General features: G+C 35.6%; 5 protein-coding genes across 9 annotated transcripts in view; 4 read left to right on the forward strand and 1 right to left on the reverse strand.

The window, feature by feature from the left end:
* Window positions 1–4,671, forward strand: part of LOC108622295 (glucosylceramidase-like) — a 49,441-nt gene extending 44,770 nt beyond the window's left edge. The window contains exons 1-8 of one of the 4 annotated variants that reach the window (XM_026811380.1): window positions 573–717; window positions 788–863; window positions 1,395–1,731; window positions 2,042–2,307; window positions 2,388–2,822; window positions 3,103–3,173; window positions 3,436–3,710; window positions 4,422–4,671. In XM_026811380.1, coding sequence (XP_026667181.1) covers window positions 791–863; window positions 1,395–1,731; window positions 2,042–2,307; window positions 2,388–2,822; window positions 3,103–3,173; window positions 3,436–3,710; window positions 4,422–4,524 — 1,560 coding nt within the window. In that variant the 5' untranslated portion in view covers window positions 573–717; window positions 788–790 and the 3' untranslated portion in view covers window positions 4,525–4,671. Of the gene's footprint in view, window positions 1–572; window positions 718–787; window positions 864–1,394; window positions 1,732–2,041; window positions 2,308–2,387; window positions 2,823–3,102; window positions 3,174–3,435; window positions 3,711–4,421 lie in introns of those variants that run through there. The other 3 variants (XM_026811378.1, XM_018020086.2, XM_018020085.2) reach the window with 3 other exon arrangements.
* A 790-nt stretch (window positions 4,672–5,461) lies between these two features.
* Window positions 5,462–8,499, forward strand: LOC108622290 (glucosylceramidase-like). The gene is made up of 7 exons (XM_018020078.2): window positions 5,462–5,570; window positions 5,900–6,239; window positions 6,369–6,634; window positions 6,832–7,263; window positions 7,503–7,585; window positions 7,682–7,956; window positions 8,273–8,499. Exons 1-7 carry the CDS (start codon window positions 5,516–5,518, stop codon window positions 8,373–8,375), a joined length of 1,554 nt encoding a protein of 517 aa, XP_017875567.1. The 5' UTR covers window positions 5,462–5,515; the 3' UTR covers window positions 8,376–8,499.
* A 1,421-nt stretch (window positions 8,500–9,920) lies between these two features.
* LOC108622302 (glucosylceramidase-like) lies at window positions 9,921–15,706 on the forward strand. 2 transcript variants are annotated; one of them, XM_018020095.2, is made up of 8 exons: window positions 9,921–10,023; window positions 11,073–11,147; window positions 11,799–12,144; window positions 12,525–12,790; window positions 13,451–13,882; window positions 14,549–14,628; window positions 14,911–15,191; window positions 15,525–15,706. In XM_018020095.2, exons 2-8 carry the CDS (start codon window positions 11,093–11,095, stop codon window positions 15,625–15,627), a joined length of 1,563 nt encoding a protein of 520 aa, XP_017875584.1. In that variant the 5' UTR covers window positions 9,921–10,023; window positions 11,073–11,092; the 3' UTR covers window positions 15,628–15,706. The 2 variants fall into 2 exon arrangements, with proteins under 2 accessions (XP_017875584.1, XP_017875585.1); XM_018020096.2 differs by having other exon boundaries at window positions 9,980–10,078.
* Window positions 15,707–15,802: 96 nt separating this feature from the next.
* On the forward strand, window positions 15,803–18,790 carry LOC108622299 (glucosylceramidase). The gene is made up of 7 exons (XM_018020092.2): window positions 15,803–16,027; window positions 16,142–16,472; window positions 16,718–16,986; window positions 17,406–17,843; window positions 18,026–18,096; window positions 18,181–18,455; window positions 18,619–18,790. Exons 1-7 carry the CDS (start codon window positions 15,985–15,987, stop codon window positions 18,716–18,718), a joined length of 1,527 nt encoding a protein of 508 aa, XP_017875581.1. The 5' UTR covers window positions 15,803–15,984; the 3' UTR covers window positions 18,719–18,790.
* A 115-nt stretch (window positions 18,791–18,905) lies between these two features.
* On the reverse strand, window positions 18,906–24,960 carry LOC108622298 (transmembrane protein 62). Its single transcript, XM_018020091.2, has 13 exons — window positions 24,299–24,960; window positions 24,050–24,161; window positions 23,833–23,970; window positions 23,011–23,337; window positions 22,663–22,795; window positions 22,423–22,578; window positions 22,167–22,314; window positions 21,889–22,011; window positions 21,731–21,812; window positions 21,534–21,662; window positions 21,285–21,459; window positions 20,853–21,077; window positions 18,906–20,565 (listed from the first exon to the last, which is right to left on the reverse strand). The coding sequence occupies exons 1-13, from the start codon at window positions 24,494–24,496 to the stop codon at window positions 20,532–20,534; spliced, it is 1,980 nt and encodes a 659-aa protein (XP_017875580.1). The 5' UTR covers window positions 24,497–24,960; the 3' UTR covers window positions 18,906–20,531.
* Window positions 24,961–25,058: the final 98 nt, after the last annotated feature.

Raw genomic sequence — 25,058 nt, forward strand, 5'->3', positions numbered from 1 at the left:
AACGATCCGAATATTGGCTCCGTCTGTTTGGAATTACCAGGAGACTCCATGAATACTATTATTTACGCGTCATAGGAAAACAGCGATTATGACGAACTCTGTTATTATCTGGACCTTACATTACCTTTATGATGATGCATAATTAACTAAAATAAAAGTAAATCTGAATTGCAGTAAAATTGTGTATTTCATTTTCTATTTTCCATTCACATGTCTTCTGTTACTTCTTGTGATTCATTTACATATCTTACATTTAGTAAGATACCATCGTATTATTAAGTACGCGTAAACAGGGAAGAGTGGGAAATTATAATGAATAAAACGATTAATTTCTTAGCATAAATTTATGTCAAATAATTGTTTTAAAAAATTGCTGGGATGAAAGAACGCCCCTCCCCACTCTAGCAACTCTCCCCACCTCGTGTAGTAATCACAGTGAAGGATTCCCACTATCCGGTAGTGATCGGTCCGGTGCTGCGCAGCGTTCGTATAATTTGTCCCTCGGCCGGAAAGTGGGGACGACACGACCATAGTAGGGACTGGTACTTGATGGGGGTATGCTAGGCATGGTCAGCGAAGGCGTATGAAGAGAATAGTAGTGGGGATCGAAATGCGGGCGGAAAAGAGGGCAAGCGAACCGTGCGGGACATTTTATACGAACGCTGGTGCCGCGTACGGCTGCTGAGGCTACTCGAAAACGAGCGAAACAGGACTATAGTCTGTATAATCTGTAGTCTGTAAAAATCCACAGTTCGATTATTTAAAAATCATTTATTTTCTATTTCAGCAGATGTGGACGAAGAACATGTGGACTGTGTGGATAGCGGCATCCCTTCTTGGGTACATCCAATTGCTTGTTCAAGGTAAGAATTATTACAATCGACTTGCTCAACAGTTTTGTTACTCCGACTTTTACGACCATGGGAGAAGTTCATTTGATTTATTCAAGACTGAGCAAGACTCTCAAGTTATTACCAGATCTCTAATAATTAAAAGATCAAAATTCCAAAATAATCAAGTAAACAACGACAGTACGAGTTTAAGAATATTTTAGTACCAAGAAAAGAACGTTTATTTTGATTGTACAGTAAATGACCCAATTTATATTCACCTAACAATTTCTCTTCGGGAGTAATTTTTTCTATCATTCTATGTAAAATACTAAGCCAGTAAGTAGAAACTGTTACGTGAACAGAAACTGGAACACTTATTGTACAGATAATTTTTTATTTACCAGAAAATTGAAAACAATGTATTTACACGTGCATAAAGAAAAGGCACTTGTAATGTATACATATTCAGCTACTATGAAAAACGAGCCATATTTCATTCAAATTAAATAACCGCTTTATCGAAGTTCTTAAGTAATTAAAAGAAATTACTGCTTATCACAGGTGATGCTAACGAATGCGTGCCGCGCAGTTTCGGAACCGATAGACTGGCATGTGTTTGTAATGCAACATACTGCGACAGTACGCCCGATAATGAGCCAAAAATACCTGAAAAAGGAGCCTTCTATTGGTACGTCTCTAGCAAAGCGGGACTTAGAGTGAGCTTGATAAAGGGAAACATCAGTGAAAACTGCAAAAACGAATCAAGCTCTAATCCTGTTCTGAATATAAATACAACCAAGAGATATCAAACGATCCTCGGCTATGGTGGCGCGTTTACAGACTCGACTGGAATAAACATCAAGAAACTCAGTCCGGCTACACAAGATCAATTAATTCGGTAATTAACTAATTTGTGCGTACAAAGGATTTGCATTCATAATTCTGTGATGGATACGCTGCGAAGTAGTCGATTCTGGATTCCGGACTCACTCCACACATACATTATTTATTTACTTATTTGACGGTTCAAAATCCTTTTAATATACATACATGAATAAAAGCGAGCGGAAGTTCGAAACAACTCCACTTGTTCAGAAATAATTCCAGAATTACAACTTTTCAACTTTTTTTTAGATTCCCTGTATAATGGACAATCCTATTGTATAATAATATATTTTTATAATCCATTTGTGATTTGCCATTTGTAGGGCGTATTACGATCCGAAAGTTGGAAGCAGGTACTTGTTAGGTCGTATCCCAATTGGTGGGACCGATTTCTCAACGAGACCGTACACGTACGATGACCACGAGAACGACACTACGCTGGCACATTTTGCGCTGGCCAAAGAGGATTACGATTACAAAATACCATACATTAAGAGGGCGCTCGAACTAAATCCTGATGTGAAGTTTTTAAGCGCTGTGTGGTCACCTCCAATCTGGATGAAAACAAATGAAAAGATCAACGGATTTTGTAAGTAATTTCTAAATAAATAAAATGACACAAACGGATATTTAATACGTATTAGTGAAAATAACAATTCTTCCTACTAGCTTTCTTGAAGGAAGAATATTATCAAATTTATAGCGATTACATAATGAAGTTTCTGGATGCATACAAAGACAATGGGATTAAAATGTGGGCAGTTTCGACCGGTAACGAGCCAATGAGTACCTACGTACCAGGCAACAAACTTAGCGACTTGGGATGGACACCGAGAACTATGGGCAAATGGGTCGTCGAGAATCTCGGCCCGACCCTCGCTAATTCTAAACATAATGACACGCTGATCATTGCTCTAGACGATCAGAGACTCAGTATACCTTGGTTCATGTACATATTATATGAAGAGCACGAGGAAGCGAAGAACTATATTTCCGGAACGGCTGTCCATTGGTATTTCGATTACTTAGTAAGACCCGTGGTACTGGACAGTCTGCGTGACTTAAATACGGATAAATTTATTTTTATGACCGAAGCCTGTATAGGTAAAGTTAATCGAGATTTCCTCGTTAATAAGTTTCTTATTTCAAGACAGGGTCAGTTCAACTGAATTTCAATATTGTTTAAAATAATTTCATTTGCTCGAAAATAATATAAAAAACATAGATATGACAGTGATTTATGCAACTGATCATACCAATTATTAAATCATTATCAAAAATATTAGATTTGTCGTGTGTTAAAATAAAATCCATTCAGTCTTGTTTTTCATTGAGCCGGTCATTAATAATTACGAAATAAATGTCAACAATAATCGTTCTACAGTGGGAGAAGTCGAAACTGTTCTTATTGGATCATGGGACCGTGGAGAAAGATATATTTTGAGTATAATAGAGGTAAAACAGCTAATCTAATACACTATAAATATTTACACGAATTCGTATTCTTATAAGCAACACAATGAATTTAAGTACTATTTCTTTTTCATAATTACACTAACATAGATTTTATCGTCAGATTATAATAGTTCCCTGTGCATGTTTCTTATGACTCTCCATATTAGAAACAATTTTTTATGAACACATAAATCGCTGTTCAATAATTTTATTATCTGGAACAATTATAATATTTTTACTGATGAATGTATTTTGATCCAAGTACATGAATCACTGGTCCATCGGTTGGGTGGACTGGAACTTGGCTTTGGACAAAGCGGGTGGCCCGAATTGGATTAACAATTTCGTCGACGCACCCATTATCGTAAATCCAGACACCGACGAGTTTTACAAGCAACCAATGTACTATGCGTTAAAACACTTCAGCAGATTCGTGGACAGAGGTTCGGTGCGGGTTTCAATTACCGATACCGACTCAGTCAAATCTACAGCCTTTGTCACGCCCTCGAACGAAGTCGTCATCGTCTTATACAACAAGTAATACAAACTATATTTCTAATTATTATTAATATATTAAGGTAGTTCGTCAATGGGGGAGGGGGAGGGAATGGCGAGGTGCAAACTAGTAGAGTGCAGCTAGTAATTTATATAAGCGAGCAATGAGAGTAAAACTGATATTATAAAAAATTCTGTTAGGACGTGTTACATCACACAATGCTACTAGAGGCAGTTTCACAAGTCTTAATAAAGATGTAGACCAGGCACGGCCAACTCGTTTCTCCCTTCTCTAATAGCTCTCCCCATATCGTGTCGTGCAGTAGTCACAGTAATTTGGCGGACCATAATACGCTCATACTACTTAACGTATCCCCACCTGTGCTCCCGCTCAGGGCCGTGTCACGTACGCGACACAGTTGGCCATGCCTGAATTGTGGACGGTGTAGAAATTTTTAGCTATATGCTACTTCTCATCACGATATTGGCTGCTGGCTACGACACTATACCTTATTCGTCAGTATTTGACATTTGAAGCAATTTGAAGGAGAAAAGCAAAACTTTTCTGAGAGAAACAATGAGCATGTAAAAACTATATCTCTCTCGTTTCACGGATTTGTCTACACTTTCGATACGTACAGAAACTGCCCCAGCAGTACAACCTCTAACAAAAAGAGTGAAACGCCACATAAACTATAATTCTAACAAAACAAAATATTACTAACAATTTGAATGACTTATTTTATTTTTCAGAAATGCTACTGCAGCAAACGTTGCACTGAACGATGAAAATGGACGGTCCATTTGTTTGGAACTACCCGCTAAGTCCATGAGCACTGTGATCTATGCACTATGAAACTTACATACAATTAACCGCAGCCTTGGTATTTAATAGGCGAACATTATTTTTAGAAATTACGCGCACTATCTCCGATCTAATTACCGATTGTAACGAATATATTTTAGAATTATAATACAAGCAAATAAAAAATTGTGAAATAAATACTGAATATTTCTGCCACCAACTTACATCTGATCTAATAATATTTTTAAGTGATAGAGGCGCGTTCACCGACGCGACTGGCATTAACATAGCCAAACTTAGCCAATCCACGGAAGATCAATTATTATGGTAGTTACCCAAACTTAATTGTAAAGTTGATTGCTATTACATGTATTGAACATACACTTTTAAACATTGCTGCAAAAAGAGGAAGTAGATACATATTGACTCGCGTACCAATCGCTGCCAGCGACTTCTCGCTGAGACATTACTTGTACGACGAAGTAGCCAATGACAGCTCGCTGCAACATTTTGCACTCGTAAAGCAAGGTCACAATTACAAGATACCGTACTTAAAGAGAGCGTGTCAGGGCGTTACAACAAGTTATAAATTAACCAATATAAAAATTAGAAAATATTCACACTTATACATACAGCTTGTAATCGTCAAAATATGAGATGAACTTTACTTTCGCAATGTGCAAATCTAATGAAAATTAAAGAAAAGACAATTGAACAGGAAACTACTTTATGCTCGTGACTAATTCATATCTTAAAATTTGATGAAGCATAGTTTGTTTCTCTGAATAAATAAAGTAAAGTTGTTATACAGAACTCGTTAAAAACACATTATGAATAATTACTAAAAATAATATTGTAGAATGTACTATCGGTGACACGTGAAGCGAAACTACAATTATTTATTTGTGACGTTGATATATAGCGGCAGTTGTTTTTCCTTTTTCTGATATCTGCGAAAATGTATAAATGTGTTGAATGCATATCAGTTAAAATGCAGTGAGCTCGTAGTGCTCCTACAAAAGCAGTTCCACAGGACTCAACAATGGGTGCAAGTCTGTGGAAGTTATTATTATTGTTCGCTTTCCTTTTCGGCAAAGGTACCAATAAATTATAAAAACTCGTTAATCGATTCTCTAAATGATGTTAAATATTCTACGTTCACAGATGTAGCATTTGAACAAATATTTCTCTCAAAGCAATAAGCCCTAATCAATTAACACTTACCTTCAAAAATTGCATGCTTATTATTAAATTCGTATTATAAAAGCTCGATATGTACATAAATTTACATTTAGAAAAATACTTTTTAGCACATATTAATATTTCTCCTGTTTCACTATAGACACGTAGGACATATCTCTTGTGTCACTAGAACTATAGTAGCTCCAATTAATTAAGTGTATCAACGGAAAGGTCAATTATTCAGGTAGTGCGCACGAGTGCGCGCAACGTAGTTTCGGCCCAGACAGAATCGTATGCGTTTGTAATGCAACTTACTGCGATAGTACACCGGATAACGACCCAAAAATACCTCCAAATGGAACCTACTACTGGTACGTCTCGACTCAAGACGGACTCAGGTTGGATTTGAGAAAAGGGAAGATCAATTCTTGCCAAAACTCTTTACTTTCATTTCTCACTACGGAACTCGACATAGATACGACGAAAACGTACCAAACGATCCTTGGTTACGGTGCTGCATTTACAGACTCAGCTGGAATAAACGTCAAGAGGCTCAGTCCAGCTACACAGGATCAATTAATCCGGTAATTAAACGGGAATTAATAAAATGCTCGAATCACAGATCAATAAAAGTGATTTGCACAATTAAAAAATACAATTCTCCTTCGAAGTGATAATAGACGATTTCTTATTTGTGATTCACGATTTCCTAGAGCGTATTACGATCCGGTGTTAGGAAGCAGATATTTACTAGGACGAATACCGATCGGTGGAACTGATTTCTCAACGCGACCGTACACATACGATGATCATGCTAACGATACCACGCTAGCACAATTTGCCCTCGCTCCGGAAGATTACAGTTATAAAATACCGTTTCTACAGAAAGCGCTTGAGTTAAATCCTGAAGTGAAATTCCTCAGTGCCGCGTGGACTGCTCCGGCGTGGATGAAAACTAACGATAATCTCAAGGGATTTGGTACGTCCTTTAACGTACTAATAAAGGAAGATGAAAAAGTAAAAAATATTTGCAACTGAAAAGAATAAATTTATTAACACATGTGACTAACTGTGCTCAGTTGAACTCCATTAATTCGGATAACTAAGTTACTGTATTGCACAATGGAAAGTAGTAATTTATAATTATTGCCTAATTGATTTATAATTATTGGCTAGGTTTCTTGAAGAAAGAGTATTACCAACTGTATTCCGACTATCTATTAAAATTTCTGGATGAGTATAAAAAGAATGGAATAGACGTATGGGCGGTTTCCTCGGGTAACGAACCTATAAACGTAATCGTACCGTTCGATCCCCTGATTACCATGGGATGGACTCCGGACACGATGGGTGAATGGATCGCGGAAAATTTTGGCCCGACGCTTGCCAACTCCAAACATAATAACACCGTGATATTGACGCTGGACGATCAAAGAGTCGAATTACCCTGGTTCATCCAAGCGTTGTTTCAAAATGAAAAGGCGAAGAAATATATCGCCGGCACGGCCGTCCATCCCTACGCTGATTTCTTGGTCGGACCGGAAGTATTAGACAAAACGCATGATCTTGACCCAGATAAATTTATCCTGTTGACTGAAGCATCCATTGGTAAGAGCTTCGTGAGCAGTTGACTTCTTCAAAACTGAATTAGAAATGATTGAAGATTTACTATTAATCAGTTTAAGCCAGATAGATTAAATGATTAATTTCTGAAAGTAGAGTGATTCAATTTCTGTAAGTATCAAAAATCGCATTGATGATAATTGCATAAAACTGATTTGAATGCATTGTGGATTATTATATTCTAGAGCTATATGAATGTGAAATTAATAGCATTTTATACATAGGATCGGAGGTACTAATCCCGTTTCTCAAAGTGATACCAGGATCGTGGGATCGAGGAAAACAGTACATGCAAAGTATAATTCAGGTAAACCAAGTGGTCGCGTTATAATAATTAGACTACCGAACAAACTATAGTATCCTGCAAAATTACTTATTGTTGGATATTATATTCTGATTTAAGTACATGAACCATTGGTCGGTCGGGTGGGTAGACTGGTGTTATGCCCTTGACCCACAAGGCGGACCAACCTATATTAAAAATTACCTGGACTCGCCGATTATTGTCAGTGAGGATACTGACGAGTTCTATAAGAATCCGATGTACTACGCGATCAAACATTTCAGTAGATTCGTCGATAGAGGTTCGGTCAGGGTATCCATTAGCGATTCGCCACTTGTTAAAGCCACGGCATTCGTTACACCCTCGAAGGAAGTCGTTACCGTCTTATACAACGAGTAATACAAATTTATCTTTAATTAATTTTAATATTATCAATTATTATAATATATATCATAATAGCAATTATGTAATATGTAGATACGCGAAATGAATCGCCTAATTTAAATATCTCCAATCATTTTATTTAAGGAAAGATGTTTTCAAGCTTTAATTACATGCCTTCGTATCAGATAATATTTAACATTGCTTCGATTAAAAATTATTCAAATTATGACTTATGAAATTTAAATAGGTTTAGCATCTTAAGCAATTATTTTTAGAATATTTAAGGAACACCATATTTATATTTGATAACATACTTTTCTCTCGCAGGAATCCCTTCTCTACTTCAGTTAGCCTGAACGATCCGAATATTGGCTCCGTCTGTTTGGAATTACCAGGAGACTCCATGAATACTATTATTTACGCGTCATAGGAAAACAGCGATTATGACGAACTCTGTTATTATCTGGACCTTACATTACCTTTATGATGATGCATAATTAACTAAAATAAAAGAAAAAAAGAACTGCAATAAATTTATGTATTCTATTTTCTAACGTAACGAATATATTTTAGTATGCAAATAAAAAACTGTGAAATAAATACTGAATATTATTACCACCAAATTACATCTGATCTAATAATATCTTTAGATAAATTGAAATCCGGTTAGAAAATAAGAAGGATCAAATGACACATAAGAATTTCTGTTACCGATACCGATGCAATCAAATTCACTGCCTTCGTTACACCTTAGCGAAAAAACGTCATTCTGTTATGCAATACGTAATGAAATACATTATTTCAAATAATAATTTTCTGTAATACATACTTGTTAACTTCACTGAGACAATTGAATTATTCGATGCAAAATTAATTTTTTTTTCAAATCGAAACAGTCGCATACCATTGAAAAAAAATTAATTTTTATCGAATGTAACATAATACAAATTAAATTTAAAATTAATAAATCATATAAATTTTTCATTTATTTCAGGGATAAGGTCACAAAAAGCGTAACTCTAGAGGATGCGCAGAGAGGTATGCTTGGGTTGCGACTGTCTCCGCAATCCATAAACACTTTGACTTACGAGTAGGAGAATTTGCTCACTAATTACTGCAATGGCTATAAATGTTTATTACGTTCAAATTTAAAAATGTTTGTCGAAATATACGTAAACCGTATCCAGATGCAAATTATATACAGCCCGTATCGCAGCGTTATCTCCTCGCACAAAAGATCGCCGGAGTTATTGTTCAAATACAGAGTTTAAACGAAAATCGTTAAGGTCGCTACTAAAATGGAGCCGCTACGCATTCCTCCTTCATTCAAAGTTTATCCATCTCGTCTAAAACAATTGACTTCGCGGATATCGGTTGAGCAATTATAAAGATCTTTTGTGATTCCTTTTATGGTTGTATGAGCCGTAAAATCTCTACCTAAAAGCTTTGACCAATGTTTGAAACAATAAACTCTTAGGAAAAATGATGATTACAGAGGAGTAAGGTTTATAAAATTGTTTGCCCTGTTCTTCACGGTCATAAGAAATTTTTAACGCGTAATTTCTGATATTCTAATACATAGTTTTCGATATTTTTTTATTGGACTGTACGTGACTTGTAACTTTCTACATGTCCGATAATTCTTATTTAGCATACTTTGTACTGTATGTCTTAAAGAATATCTTCGAAATTGATATTATTTCAACTTCAAATTATTCTTAAGTCATCTATTAAGAATTGCACAAGATTAAAAATTTCTCTCATTGTCGCATCCATACCGTATTTTGTAATTTGTTCCATCCTGCTTCGAACAAGCATTGAGCATAGCAGTGAAAAATAATATTTATAAAATTCGTGGAACGGTCGAGAAGGTTTCAAGGAAAATGAGAAGGATTAACATATCCGCCAGTCACAAGAATCGATAACTTAATCAATTGTCATGTAATATTTTTACGTGCCTATTATAAATAATGAATACATTCCGCGTATCAGGGTATACATAAGGTGCGGTGATTCGTAACTTGGACGCAGTTGAGTTCGGCCAAAAGCTCGGACGATAGGAACTTAATTGGCGGACGGTAATCTTGCATTAGTGATCTCAAGAGACGAGCAGATTGTGAAATACTAAAGCTTGTAACTCATACTTATAATCCTTATTTCTCACTATCGCATCATCCATTGCTTAAAATTTAAATTTAGAACAAGTGTTAGCTCAAAGGTGCTTTATTTCTTATATTTCTCATAAATAGGATTATTGCACGGAGTATGAAAAGTATTCGAGTACGGATTAAATAGTAGTAGTCCGGGCGCTCGTAACACAAAAAAATGGAACAATTTTTTACAGTCTGCCATTGATAGGGGAAATATTTACAGCCACAAGCTGTAGATAGATGTACTTAAAAATCTTCGTTACGTGTTAATGCATACTTAAACATTAACTTTAGTTAGATATTTTTCATAAATGGGATTATTGCACGTGGTAGAAATTAAAATTATGTCCGACATATTTAATTGAGAGAATTACTGCGAAACTTGTATTTGTGTTTCAATTACATGATTTTCAAAACCTCGAGAATTCGCATATCGCAGAGAATAAAGGAACGCTGCAGAGAGAATAGAAGATTTTAAAAGGTATTCCCGGCATGGCGACGTACTGGGAATAGGCGTGATAGTTGATGCCCCGACGTCACGTTCTCAGCAATGTGGTTTTACTGTTCCTTTGGGTACCGTCTGCCTGTTCAAATTCGCAATGTTACGTAACGCTCACCTGATTCCACCTACCGACGAGAAACAACAAAAAATTGGTAAAAACGACAAGAGGGAGACGGCCCAAAGAAATGGGTTGTTGAGCGAGAAGTTGGGGCGTCCGGTAAAGACGAGGAAGTGATGTTCACCTCATGTGAAATGCAAACCAGCTTCTTGCATCGAACCTCTGTCAATATTAAATGTCGCAAATATTATCACTCGTGTAGTCTGCAAATTTTATAAATGTTTACCTAAACTTCCGTGTTTTTCATACTACGTATAAACTCAGGGTACCTGCTTTGAATTTTCATTTCTTCGTGTACCTGTTTTCTGTTAAGGAAAGTGTGAAAGGAAGTTAAAATTTTCATTTGCTTCTATTTAGGTCTAAAGTCACAGGAAAACATGTGGCTCAAGTGGTTAACAGCACTCTTGCTTATAGCATTCTTCGTAAATCAAGGTAAGTTTTTTATACCTACGTTTCAATCTAATAGTTTTGTGCAAAATATCTATTAATTTGGGAAAAGTTTTTCCTTATTTGCAATAATTTTAAAAGCATTCTATATATGCTACATTTCTTCATTTAACGAGATACATACATGTATATGACGGAATTATTTTTTTCAAAGCTTTCAAATTTTAAAGATCTCTACATTCTTTACCTATCTTGACAGACCGTGTCAAATCGATGCATGTCTGTACAAAGTCCGTAGAACTACAATAGGTATACAGAGCGTTCCAGAAAAAGTGTTAGAGCCGAAGAGGGGTGATTCTGGAGACGTTTCTGAACAACAAAAATACAAAGTGAGGCATGGTTTTTGAATTATTAACGAAAATCAGTGATCAATGAGAGCACGCGTAGGGTCCGCGCTCAGCAGTGGCTAAGCGCAGATTATATTTGTGCTCTCATTGATCAGTGTTTTTCCTTAATAATGAAAAACCATGCCTTACTTTGAATTTTGTCAAAGGAAATTGTTCTGAAATACTTCCAGAATCATCTCTTTTCAGCTCCATCACTTTTTCTGGGATAGTCTGTATAAGAAGTCTATTGTTGATGAACTTGAAGTGTATCACATGTGAATGATTCTAAGTAGATTATGGTTAATTGCAGGCAATGCAACTTTCTACGTGTGCGCCCCCCGTAGCTTTGGTCCCGACCAAATCGTATGCGTCTGCAATTCTACGTATTGCGACACGACGCCGAACAATCGGACCCTTATCCCACCACCCGGGAGCTTTAGCCAGTACACGTCGAGCAGAAGCGGGCTTCGAATGCAACTGAATCTGAACGCCAGTATGAGTAACTCTTGCCGGGGTGCTCCGTCGGGCGCCGTGGCCCTGCGAGTGAACACCAGTCAAACGTATCAAACGATCCTCGGTTTCGGCGGAGCTTTCACGGATTCGAACGGCATCAACATCCTGAGCCTCAGCCCGGCAACTCAATCTAATCTATTGGCGTAATTTAAACCTCCGATATAAATATTCTCAATTTTAAACGATCATAAATAATGAGTCGACCGTGTGAATTACTTTAATGTCTCATCACGCTCGAAGTGTGATCACCGATCATTAAATGTAAATTCAATTGTTATTAGTGTTCCATCACGATATCGAATTTTGAAGAACATGCTCAAGTCGCTGTATCTCGGTATAAAAATTACTTATTCGATTTTATTGAAAAGTGCGGAGATTTCCGAATTCCGAACTATTAGAATTAGACGAGGAACTATATTTTTGGAAATATTAATCGATCCTTTTATTTGAAGAACGTTGGTAAAATGTTTTTGATATTCTTAATGTTGGAAAAATACTTTGAAACCTCGTTTATTATTTGTAGATCATTGTTTCATCCGGTCACCGGAAATAGTTACAATCTGGGTCGCGTGCCGATCGGTGGAACCGATTTCTCGTTGAGGCCATATACGTTAGACGACATTGCGGGCGACTATACTTTGTCACAATTCTCGCTCGCCCCGGAAGATCTGCAATATAAAATCCCGATCATACAACAGGCCCTCCGACTAGCTCCCAACTTGCTGCTCGACAGTGCCGCGTGGTCAGCTCCGCCATGGATGAAATCTAATGGCCAAATCAATGGCTTTGGTAAGATTACACTGAAGTCCACCGAATTTTTCAGATCACTAAACATTTTTATCATACATCTTTTCTATCCTTGTCAGGATAATTTTCGACAGAAGCTTTAATTAACAATTTTTATAATTTTACGTTTTTACAAAGGCAAGAAGTGTCAACTTCTCGATCATATTTGCTATGATATGAATGTCAATGTTAATCACTGAATTGGCCAAAAATATGATTGTACGTCTTTAGTTCTCAGGGAATCTAAACAAGTTTTAATGTTTAGTTTAAAGTTAATTTCTAAAGCTCTTTGGTCACTATTAGTGAGACATTATACAGGGTGTTCCAGAAAAAGTGTTCGAGCCAGAAATGGGTGATTCTGTAGGTATTTCTGAACAACAATTTCCTTTGGCAAAATGCAAAGTGAGGCATGAGTTTCGAATTATTAACAAAAAACACCGACGTAGGGCCTTACGTACGGCATATTTTGATTTTAAATATCATGACCAGAACACACCAAATTTAACTTTCCTCATTCCAAAGAGATAACGATCCAAAAATCTTATGTAAGGGCGAAACGACTTATGTTTAAAAATTGTTCACTTGAAGGAAACACAACTTAAAACACACGAACATTGAATCATCGATCTAACAATATAATATTAATTCTGAATCTTCGAACAGGCTTTTTATTACCGCAATTCTATCAAACGTACGCCGATTATATACTACAATTCTTGGCTGCGTACGCGAGCAATGGCATCAACATATGGGCCGTGTCGACGGGTAACGAGCCGCTGGACGCTTATTATCCGTTGAGTATCATCAACTCAATGGGCTGGTCACCGTCGACGGTGGCCAATTGGGTCGTCAACAATTTGGGACCAACCTTGGCGAATTCCACGTACAACAATACTCAAATTCTGGCAATAGATGATCAGAGAATCGTTTTACCTTCTGCCGTACAACAAATGTTCGATGTTCCGGGCGTGGAAGATTATATCGCCGGTATAGCCGTCCATTGGTACGACGACTCCTTTGTTCCGCCCGATGTACTCGACCAGACCCACAACGATTTTCCGAATAAATTCATTTTGATGAACGAGGCATGCGCGGGTAAGTCAATTGACTGATCGTCGTCAAATCTGTTCATTCAGTCTCTAATGAAAATTTGAAACATGCGTTTGCAAATCTAAGTAATTTATACTGCATTTATAAAGTTTCATCAAAATTGATTAATGTCGCTATAAACTACCAACAACTGAATATAAAGAGTATAGAAGTTTTTCACGACGTGGAGTATATAACCGGAATAAATTGAAAGACTTTTATGTGTTTCGACGGCTCTAACATTTTTACGCTTCAATCGATTCTGATGAAACTTGTACACGTGTAGCCATGCATACAACTTATTTAAATCTGCAAAAGACGTAAATGTTTACTAGGGTTCCAAATGAAACGTTAAAAGTCGTGTCGTTTTGATTTTGTTTAAACTTCATATAGTAAACTGGACCCTTTTAGCGTTTAAAAGGAAATTAAATATTAAAAAGTTATCTGGCTTTAAAATAAGCCCGAGTAAATATAGAAATATAAAAATATGAGTAAATGTAACAATAAAGTTCTGTGAATTATAACTTTCAAGCTTATTAGAAGTGGAAGTTATGTACACGAAGAACTGGTTCGAAATTTCTTGGTTGTCTACAAGTCAACATCTCCTTAACTAAATATTGTTCAAACTGCTGATCCCGAAATTGTATTAAAAAGTAATATTACTTCATCTAGGATCCTCCATATTCGACTATCCAAAAGTGATATTAGGTTCATGGGAGCGTGCAGAACAGTATGCTTTAAGCATGATACAGGTAAAGCAAACTTCATACTATGTAACTAGTAGACCAATAGTTTATGCAAATTCTTATCTTTACAAATACAGTTAAACAAATAGAATGCGTAGAAACATTTGTTTACTGCTCTAAATATTATAAATTCTAATTTAGGATATCTTATATTTCTCTACGTACCACTATGTCTCTTTAAATTATTTAAAATTCCGATAAATGCATGAACATCCACTGTCTAATAATTAGCCTGGCCATAAAATGAAACTGTTGCTTACATACTTATAAGTAATGTTTCTGTACAAGTACTTTAACAATTGGTCAGTCGGATGGATGGACTGGAACTTTGCTCTGGACATGGTAGGTGGACCAAACTGGATCAAGAATTTCGTAGACGCCCTTATCATCGTCAACGCCGACAATGATGAATTTTATAAACAACCAATGTTCTACGCTGTGAAACACTTCAGCAGATTCGTTGAGAGGGGCTCAGTCAGGATTGGCATCACTAACCCACCCGGGGACGTGATCAGCACGACGGCCTTCTTAACGCCACAAAGAGAAGTCGTTGTTGTCGTATATAATAGGTAACGTCACTTTATTAGTATAAAAAATTATTACTAGCTTTTATTAAATATAGGGTTAATTAATTTTGGATTCTATGAGATTAAACGATTTACGTGCTTCAAGATATAGTAGAGTAAGGTCGATAAATATTCGTACACATTTTGAAATTGAATAACTTTTTGGATGTTTGTATGTTGATATAAAATTAAAAATTAATACAACGATGCATCGGATGAGACGGAACGTAGATATCTGATCTAGTATTGTGGACACTGTACAAGCATTTCTTTCAGCTTTATATGAACAATTTATATTCTACAGGAATTTATTATTTTTTATTTTATTTTTTGCAGGAATCAAACAGAAACGCCAATCACTATAAACGAGCCGAACGCTGGTACCATTTGCGTAACTTTACCTCCTCAGTCTCTGACTACCATTACTTTCGGACAGTAGAAATCAAAATATGTATGATCTCTGTCACTATGTGGCATTTAAGATAAACCAATGGTCGAATAAATGTATGCAATTTGAATTTGTAGGAATTTTATTCATTTTCAATCCAGCACAAACGCAGTGAATTTCCAAATATGAGATATCTAGTCGTACATAATGTTTGGTGACGCATATAACAGCTGTCAAACATTTGTCAAACATAATACATGTGACAGTTGCGTGTAGCCTACATAATATTTTACGTTCTGTACCATATCTAAGAATAAATAAAGGAAGAACATATATAAAGCGTGCGTTGTTCATACAAATATATCCAGTTACGTTCCAATCTTCAAAAACAAACGATAACGCGTATAAATGTGGCGAATACTTTTGTTAATAACTTTCTTTTTCGACGAAGGTATTATTCAATTTTTCTTCTGACTATTTTTCTCTATTCATTATTTAAACAATTTATTATCCTATTAAAATTTCAAAACGATCTAACTATTTGCAAGTATTTCGCGTTCTATAGGTACCGCAAACGATTGCGTGCCTTACCGCGTAGACGGCGAAATAGTTGCGTGCGTTTGCAATGCCACGTACTGCGACGGTCCCTTCGATGATGTACCGGAAGTCCCGAAGGAAGGGAGTTCCCATTGGTTCATGTCGAACAAACAAGGAGACCGAATGAAGATGTCACAGCTAGAATTCGGTGACTGTAAAGAATCTCCTAAAAGCCAAGTGCTGAGTATAGATACCTCGAAAAAGTATCAGACGATCATTGGTTTCGGTGGCGCGTTCACCGATGCGGTTGGAATCAACCTCTTAAAACTTAGTCCAGCTACCCAAGACCAACTGTTGCGGTAATAATTTTCGAAAATGCAAGCAACTTATCAAATAATATTGAATTAAAAGAACTTCTTTTAATTAAATAATTTTTATTGCATTTCTTGTAAAACATTCGTTCAATTATACTTATTGCTTATTGTATTTCTCATTCATTTTTTATTTGCTATTTGAATTGTAATGATAAATCCAATTCACTTAGAACAGTTTATTTTTGAAATTATAAAATGAAAGAAGTAAGGAAGAGTAAATGTTACTGTAGGGCATATTACGATCGCAAGAAGGGAAGCAGATATTCGTTGGCTCGGGTGCCTATTGCTGGCGTTGATGCCTCGACGAGACCTTACTCGTACGACGATGTTCCCAATGATGTCAAGCTCGAGCACTTCGCACTTACAATAGAAGATTACGATTACAAAATACCGTATTTAAAGAAAGCTCTCGATTTAAATCCCGACACAAAATTCTTGAGTGCCGCGTGGACCGCGCCACAATGGATGAAATTCACGGAAGATGACATCAGTGGATTAAGTACGTATTACAATAGTAGCAATCATTTATTTCATGTCTTTCAGTATTGAAAAGGGGGATACATGGTGGTAATACATTTACAATATATATTGTATATAATCTTGAACGTTATATGTACTTTTTATATGACCTGCTCATCAAATTTTTTTGTAAATGTATGAAATCCGCAGTCTAGTCATTAATCTATTCCATATCGCACAATTTCGATTAGACGAGATTTGGGAATTGCATTTGTACGTATAAGTGAAGAAATTAAGGATCTTGTGCAAAGAAACAATAGTTACACTTTACTTTTGGATTTTGTTTATAAGAAATAATCTTCACACGTTATTTACTGACGCGATATTTTGGATTTTGAAGCGTTATATGTCCGACAATGAATTACAGTAACAACGATTATTTTTTGCAATTAAAATTAGCTTTCCTGAGTTATGAATACTACAAGACGTACGCTGACTACCTGATAAAGTTTCTGGACGAGTACAAGAAAATGGGTATTGATATGTGGGCGATTTCGACCGGTAACGAGCCGCTGACGGCGTTAACATTCGACGTTCCACTCACCTCTATGGGATGGATGCCGGAATCGATGGCCGATTGGGTTGGCAATTACTTCGGTCCGGCCTTGGCGGCATCCTCGCATAACGAGACGCTGATATTAGCTATGGATGATAACAGATCGTTGTTACCTTGGTTCGTCCAGCCCACTCTTAAGTGTGAGAGATCAAACAAGTACGTCGGTGGAATAGCTGTGCATTGGTATCAGGATTATTTAGCTGAGCCGGACGTGTTAGACGAGATACACAACGAATTTCCAAACAAATTTATTCTCGTAACCGAGTCATCCATTACGACTAGTGAGTTTCTTACATATTGTTTGTACGTTTTTTTTTAAACCTTCGGATCCATAATGCATTAGATTCATATTCTTACAAGAATATGTCACCTGTTATTTTTTCTAATAGTATTTGTTAGATCTTAATTGACTATAGGAATATACAATTTTTTTATTCCCCCTTATAAAATGTGTCGCCTCCAGTTTGGAATACTTCCCAAGAAAAAGTCGGATCATGGCAACATGGAGAGAGGTACATTTTAACTATGATCGAAGTACGTAAAAATACTGAATTTATATTCAATTAAAATAATTTATTACAAGTTATAAAAATAGGGGTGTTCTAATTTTGTTTGAAGTACTTGAATCATTGGACCGTTGGATGGGTAGATTGGAACATAGCTTTGGATACAACTGGCGGCCCAAACTGGCAGGAGGTTTATCTCGACGCTGCTATTATCGTGAACCCAGAAGCTGACGAATTTTATAAACAACCTAGTTATTATGCTATGCAACATTTTAGTAGATTCGTCGACAGAGGCTCTATTAGAACTTCGATCACTGATACAGACGCAGTCAAATCCAGTGCCTTCCTTACTCCATCAGGGAATGTCGCCGTTGTATTGTACAACAGGTAATGCAATGTGAAAAAAATTTGTTAATCGTTTTTATTGGTCGAAATCGCGAGAAGTGAGAAACGAGTTTATTGGTCGACGTCGCGTTTTTTAACTTCTTTGTTGAGATCTCTAATAAAATTGTGTCGTTGAGAAGAGATTTATAAGAATTTTGTATTTCAGGAACGACACCGCGCAGCACGTAATTCTGAAAGATTCACAGAAACGTACACTTTGCTTCGACCTTCCGCCGCAGTCTATGAACACTTTAATATACCACTGAAAAGCTAATTCAAATAAATTAATTATGGACAAAAATTATCAATAAAAGATCGAACATTTAAAAATTCAAAAATCGCTCGAATTTATTCTCGCGTAAGTAATAAATTTTAATAGTTTATCTGTAATCAAACACTTTTTCGAAGTTTAGAAAAAAAATTGTAAAAGATGAGGTACTGAAGTAAAAATCGTTGAAGCTATATATAACATTTATTAACATTTACATGTATTATCGTTTTGCATATTCTTTATTAGATGCAATCGTACACGTGTAGAATAATTTTATCAATCGTGTAATCGGGAGTACGTTTGACACTAAATGTTAGACATTTGAAAATAATATCATTTCTCGTTTCCCTTATAATGGTTTACAAATTACATTTACAAAATACATTACATACTTACATCTTGTAAAGTAAATTATTTCGTTACGCTAATGATTCCCAGTGATTATCAGAATTTCGTAAAAATCGGAGCGACTTTAAAAACCGTTTCGAAATACGTGTAAAAAAAGGAAGCGAGAAAACAATTATTTATACTTTCAGAAAATACATTACGTATGGAAGAGTAATCGCTAACACACGTGCATTAATAATTGATTGGGAATCATCGGACTAATTGAGATCACATTTACAGTTCTGTTGTGAGATCACGTTTGACAACGATGAGTAGAAAAATATAGGACAGCAGAGTAGCATCTATTGTCTAAGGAAATACTGTTCCGTACTTTGAGAATCTTTTTAATCCGTCTTGTCGTTTCCTCATCTACTCTCATAAAACGTAATTAGAACATTACAAACAGAACGTAAAGGCGTTACAAACATTTAGAAATTGAGCCTAATCGAGAGCCTAATAGAATATCTGACAAGATTAAAACTAGTAAAATTCTTAATTTCATTAGATTATTACTTTTTAAATATCATAATTTATTTTTTTATCACAGAGATGAAACGTAGCTGAATGGTTTCAATTTAGAGACGTATAAACCTAGTATTTAATTTTCTTTTAAAAATATATACGAGATTATTCTTAGTAAAAATTTGTTTTCGAAATTAAGGAAAACATTCTTTATTACATTATATGTTAACTGTTGTTTTATATACTTTATCTTATTGCGTTTCCCATCTTCGCGTATAAATACATAAGAATCTAATTCTTAGTTAAAATGTACTACCTGTAACGCGATCTAAACACAATAATAAAGCTATCATTCTATTTCACATTAATGCGCCGCACACAGTTTACTTTACAATGTTTCTAGATAAGTGAAAAACAATGTGGAAGCATCGCTAGTCACAATGAAAAATTGTTTTTACCTAGAATTAGAAAACTAAAGTAATACAAATTACTGAAGCTTTAAGGAGTTTCAAAACGTGTTTAGCCTGGAAGCTAAAATCGATTAATATTATTTGCTTTAAATCGTGCGATAAGTAAATATTACCAGTCTTCGCCATAATTCCTTTGAATCACAAAATTATGAACATATGTGGCACTTTTAAAGGAACTCATCAACTTGTAATATGCACGTAGCCATAAGCAGGCATTTTCGATTTATAAAAATTATTATTCCGTTGTACGCATCATGTAATCAACGTTTCGAACCAAACGATGACCATGTTAACCGGATATGGGTGAATTTATAATAGCTTACTCAATGAAGTTAGAATAAATGCGTTAAGAAAAATAAATATATGTACATGTATATCGCAAATTATATGCAAAGACGTATGAATTCTTTAACTAGGCACTATCTTTCACTGAAATAAATAATAGTAATTTAGTATGCTTTCTCAGTACATTACTATACCTCGTATAATTTAACCAAGGGGAGCCCAAACTTTCGCAGCAGATCTATAACGAAAGAAAAATTGTTTTTACTTGGGAGATTTGAAACCAGACAACGAAGAGAAAGAAAATTAACGCAAGAGCTTCTCTTCTTTCTATCAGTATGAGAGAGAGAGAGAGAGAGAGAGAGAGACAGACAGACAGACAGACAGACAGACAGAAACTCTTCCAAAGTATGTTTTCCCTATCCTTGAAGAGATCAGCAAAAATAATTTAAACCCTCAGTCTATTGTTTATTGTCTTATATTTATTGAAACGAATAATTAGGTTTCGCTAAATTTTAATGTACGTACGTAAGACATGAGTGTGGCATTGTATCTACTTGATGCCACAACATGAGTGCTAAGAAAATGCTCCAGGTGCGTAATGGACACAATATAAAAGCCAATGTTCCATATGCCAGCCAAAAGAAGTAAGCCATGCACGTCTGCATGGCAACTAATAATGTTATCGGTACGTATTGCAGGAAAAAACAGATCTTAGACGATGGTTTATCATTCGATTTGGTATTATGTAATCTGTAAAATTAATATTCAATTTAACAAATATAACAAATATTGTCAGCGAAATACATATACAGGGTATTTCCGAAAATGTGGATAAATTCGGTACACTAAAAGTTCGTATAAACTTTTTTCTTATTTTAGTGTACTGACGAGTTATGCCTACGTTTTCGAACACAATCCGTATATAAAACGACAAGGGAATCGTGAATTATATCTTACCGCTTGTCGACTCTGTTAGCTAAAATAAGCATTAACGGTATGTGGAAGGAAAATAATTGGAAAAATCCATAAGCATAAGTGAAGGCACCAGGTAAGAAAGAATTCCCGATAAACGTTCCCCAGGCAAAGATCACACCCGTTTGATTTTCAATCACTTCACCGATCGCCCATGGACCTGAAACGTTCATTTCATGAAACGAAAAATTCCCGAATCAAAGAAAATGTGTAGACGTGTGATCTATTACTTACCAACTATTAAATACAGTGTGTAAAGTACTAATGGAAAGAACAAACGGTCGACGGTAGACAATATCCATAATTTTCGAAGCCAGGAGTGAAAGAATTTTATTCTGAACCTCGGCCGATGCATTTGCTTCTCTGATAACGAAAATATACATTACTCTTCAACGAACACATGTTACATATTTCTTACGTGATTCACTTACTTTCGCACAATATGTGAAGTAAACGAAGTAAACACAGTGGGATCACTAATAATGCTAGTACTGTCCCGAATAAGAATTGAAACTACATAAAAGATACACGATATTAGCACAAGTTTATCCGAAGTAATAGGAGCTTCGCAGTATATTATTTTACGTACGATAGTACTGACGTTAGACATAAGTACAAATCTGGGCAAAATACGAAATGACAAACGAGAACCATCTAATGCGAATGGTTGGGACACCACAGTTTCTCTTCCGTCAACGTCTGAAACTCTTACCTGTAATTCATACATTTCTGATTAATTCTTATGCATGTAAAGATGATATATCACATCATATAAATATATATACACACACACGCATTTCTATATACATGTATGTGTATATGTTTGTATTATATATATAATAAAAGGAAAAACATATTTTACTAAACTCGAATATTATGTATCCCTTCTGTGTAGTTTATCGTGTCCCATCTTAAAACGTAAAGAGGTCCTTTAACGTGCTCGCATTCAAGCCAAGCCTCACTGTCTAACTGCACTTCGACAATCCTTATTAACGCTATAGAAAACGCTAATATCCTATAAAAAGAAAAGATATAAAATAAATAAAAAGTGTTACACTATTACTAACACAAGACGATAGCTTTAGCAAGCGATTAGTTTAGCGTTTTAGAAAATAATGCTTACCGTATGTGAGTGGATTTAATACTAGACATTATGTTCTCTTTTCTGGGCATGGCGTATAAAGCGTGTTTAGGATTAGTAATTAATACAACCGGCCATTCCTTGTGCTTGACATCGATGAACGAGAATTGGCCGTGATCCACTGCTGCTACGCGATACCTGAAAGAAAACATGATCGTAATTGACCAATTCGAAATTCTTAGATTCGTAGCATGCAATTTTATATGAAATTACAGATTTTACATTCTATTATCTTTCCAATCTGCTAATTCCAATTCAAGGAAACCCGCATGTTGTAACGTGTACATATTAGGTACCGCTCCACCAAGCATGTGGTAATGTCCACAAAGGTACACCATGCTTTCCTTATTTCTCCCTGAAAATACACTTCGCGATAAATACTAAAAACAGATTACAGCAAAGCATCCTTAAACATAAAATAATATTATTTATCAATATTGTTTGTTACAATTGCATTCATTGTCATCTTTGCATAATTAGTTAGTGAACCAACTGTATCTTTCGTTTCCATTACTTGGTACATCTATATGATTTCAGATGTCTGTGTAAAACCCTCTATTAATTAATTACCTATAATAGTTCTAATGCTTGTATTAGTTTGCGACAGTATACAGGACGTGGGATAATGGCCAAACCATATTATAAAGTCTGCATTATTTTCTTGTGATCTATTCACTAAAGTATTTATGGTTTTAACTTCATGCTCATCTAACATGCCAACGAAATTAAATGGTCTTCTCGGTCCAGGTTTCAAGCAAGCGTCTATCGCAATAAACGTGTACGACTCTGAACCAATATTTATAGTATACATATAAGACCTGGGGTTCTTCTTTCCTTGAATCGAATAGTTTGAATAATAATTATTTTTTGATTCAGAAGTTAATACGTTAAAATTATCTGAAACAAATAAAGAAAATTTTGTAACTACAATGTCGAATATATAATGTAGAATAAATATAATCACATTTTGTCTATTATACTTTAAGGGCCTAGGGTAGATAAAATAGTTAATGCAGTCATACGCGAAATTTTGACGTTTTTTCGATAACCAGGCAAAAATAGTGTAAAATATAGGTTTACGGAACTATACTTTCTGTCCTTACTTAAGGAGATTTTTGGGTCGCCAGGTAGGTGCCTCTTTGGAAAGAGGTTAAATCTGGCGTGTTTTCGTCATTAAAAACCATCTAATTTTGAATTATAAACAAAGACAAATGCAGAGCATGTCTTTAACTTTTCTTTTTTCAACGAGGCCTCTAACGATCTAAAAATCTTCTTACATAAGGACGAAAAGTATAGTCCTATATTTTTTGACATTACCATTCTTATATCGCACTGCTATAGGAGTTTATCCCCATAACACTTAAATTTATAGCTTTATAATGTAATTCTTACCATGATTGCCCCTCACGTCTAACCATAAAGTTTTTTTACTAACTTCAGTGTCATCTAAAACACTTTTGTAGTATTGCCATTCTTCTAATATCTGCTTTGATCCCATCTTATCTTTGGATTTTGCATCTGTCAGGTCACCTAAAATTATTTTACTCATATAAACCCGAATTTATAAACGAACAATATTAGTAACTGGAAAGGGAAATCTGAAGTTTACCTGAGGCTAGTACAACAGAAGGTTTAATGCTATCCACAGTAATATTGCAAAATTCTTTTAATTCCATTATTCTAAATGGATCTTGAAATATACTTATATGTATGTCCGTTATCTAAGAATAAAACAAAGCGTTGATACAATATTGTTTAATACTTCATAATTAATGAGCATGTGCTATAACCCATCATTCTGTTATACACTTGAACTCTAAAATAAATAAAAATTGTATTACATATTACATAAACGAACCTGTAAAAACCAAATTAGGTGATCAAACGATGCACCGATGTTATAAAATTTCGGCTTTAACGACTCCTTCCCGGTGTCATGAACGGTATCGTCGAACACATGATCATCGATGTTGATCAAATCGGCGACATTCGCCACAAATATCGACAACATTAGCACGAAGAGCAGCAGAACGACGGTAGATTTTGTTATTTTCATTTCCAAAGAGTTGTCTTTAACTATTTTATTTTCACGTGCAGTTTCTTTATTAAAGCCGACGGCCACCTTCCGTGCGTGCACCTTCGATGTTTACATTTACGTCATAGGTTATAGCTTGCAGTGGACGTGACGTCCGGAGTGACACCGTTTTAAAAGATAAAAAAAAGAATCCAGATTCCAGTCTCTCATAGTTCCACAATTTTCGTTGATCGACGATTATGTATCAGAATTCGAAGACCATAATTAGCATGATCGTACAGCAGAGCACCCCGAAAAAAAACGATCCACTCGCATTCCGCGCATGACCGGCACAGGCACACGACAAGCGTGACAGTATTGACACCATAGAATTCATATTACATTCGCACGATTCGCACAATGATCGTACCTTTCCTATTGCATTCTCGCTTTAATTTCGCTTTTAACTCCTCGACATAAACGCATTTTCAAATCCCAACACTCATTCCGGTGAATCCACGCACGCAGTGGGTATTCTAATTATTCCGAGTTCCGAGTTCCGAGCTGTTCCGAGCGTAGCTTTCGGCGTGTTTCGGCGTTTGTT

Source organism: Ceratina calcarata, unplaced genomic scaffold (assembly GCF_001652005.2).
Source record: "Ceratina calcarata isolate Rehan_Ccalc_2016 unplaced genomic scaffold, ASM165200v1 scaffold213, whole genome shotgun sequence".
In the NCBI taxonomy this organism is placed as follows: domain Eukaryota; kingdom Metazoa; phylum Arthropoda; class Insecta; order Hymenoptera; family Apidae; genus Ceratina; species Ceratina calcarata.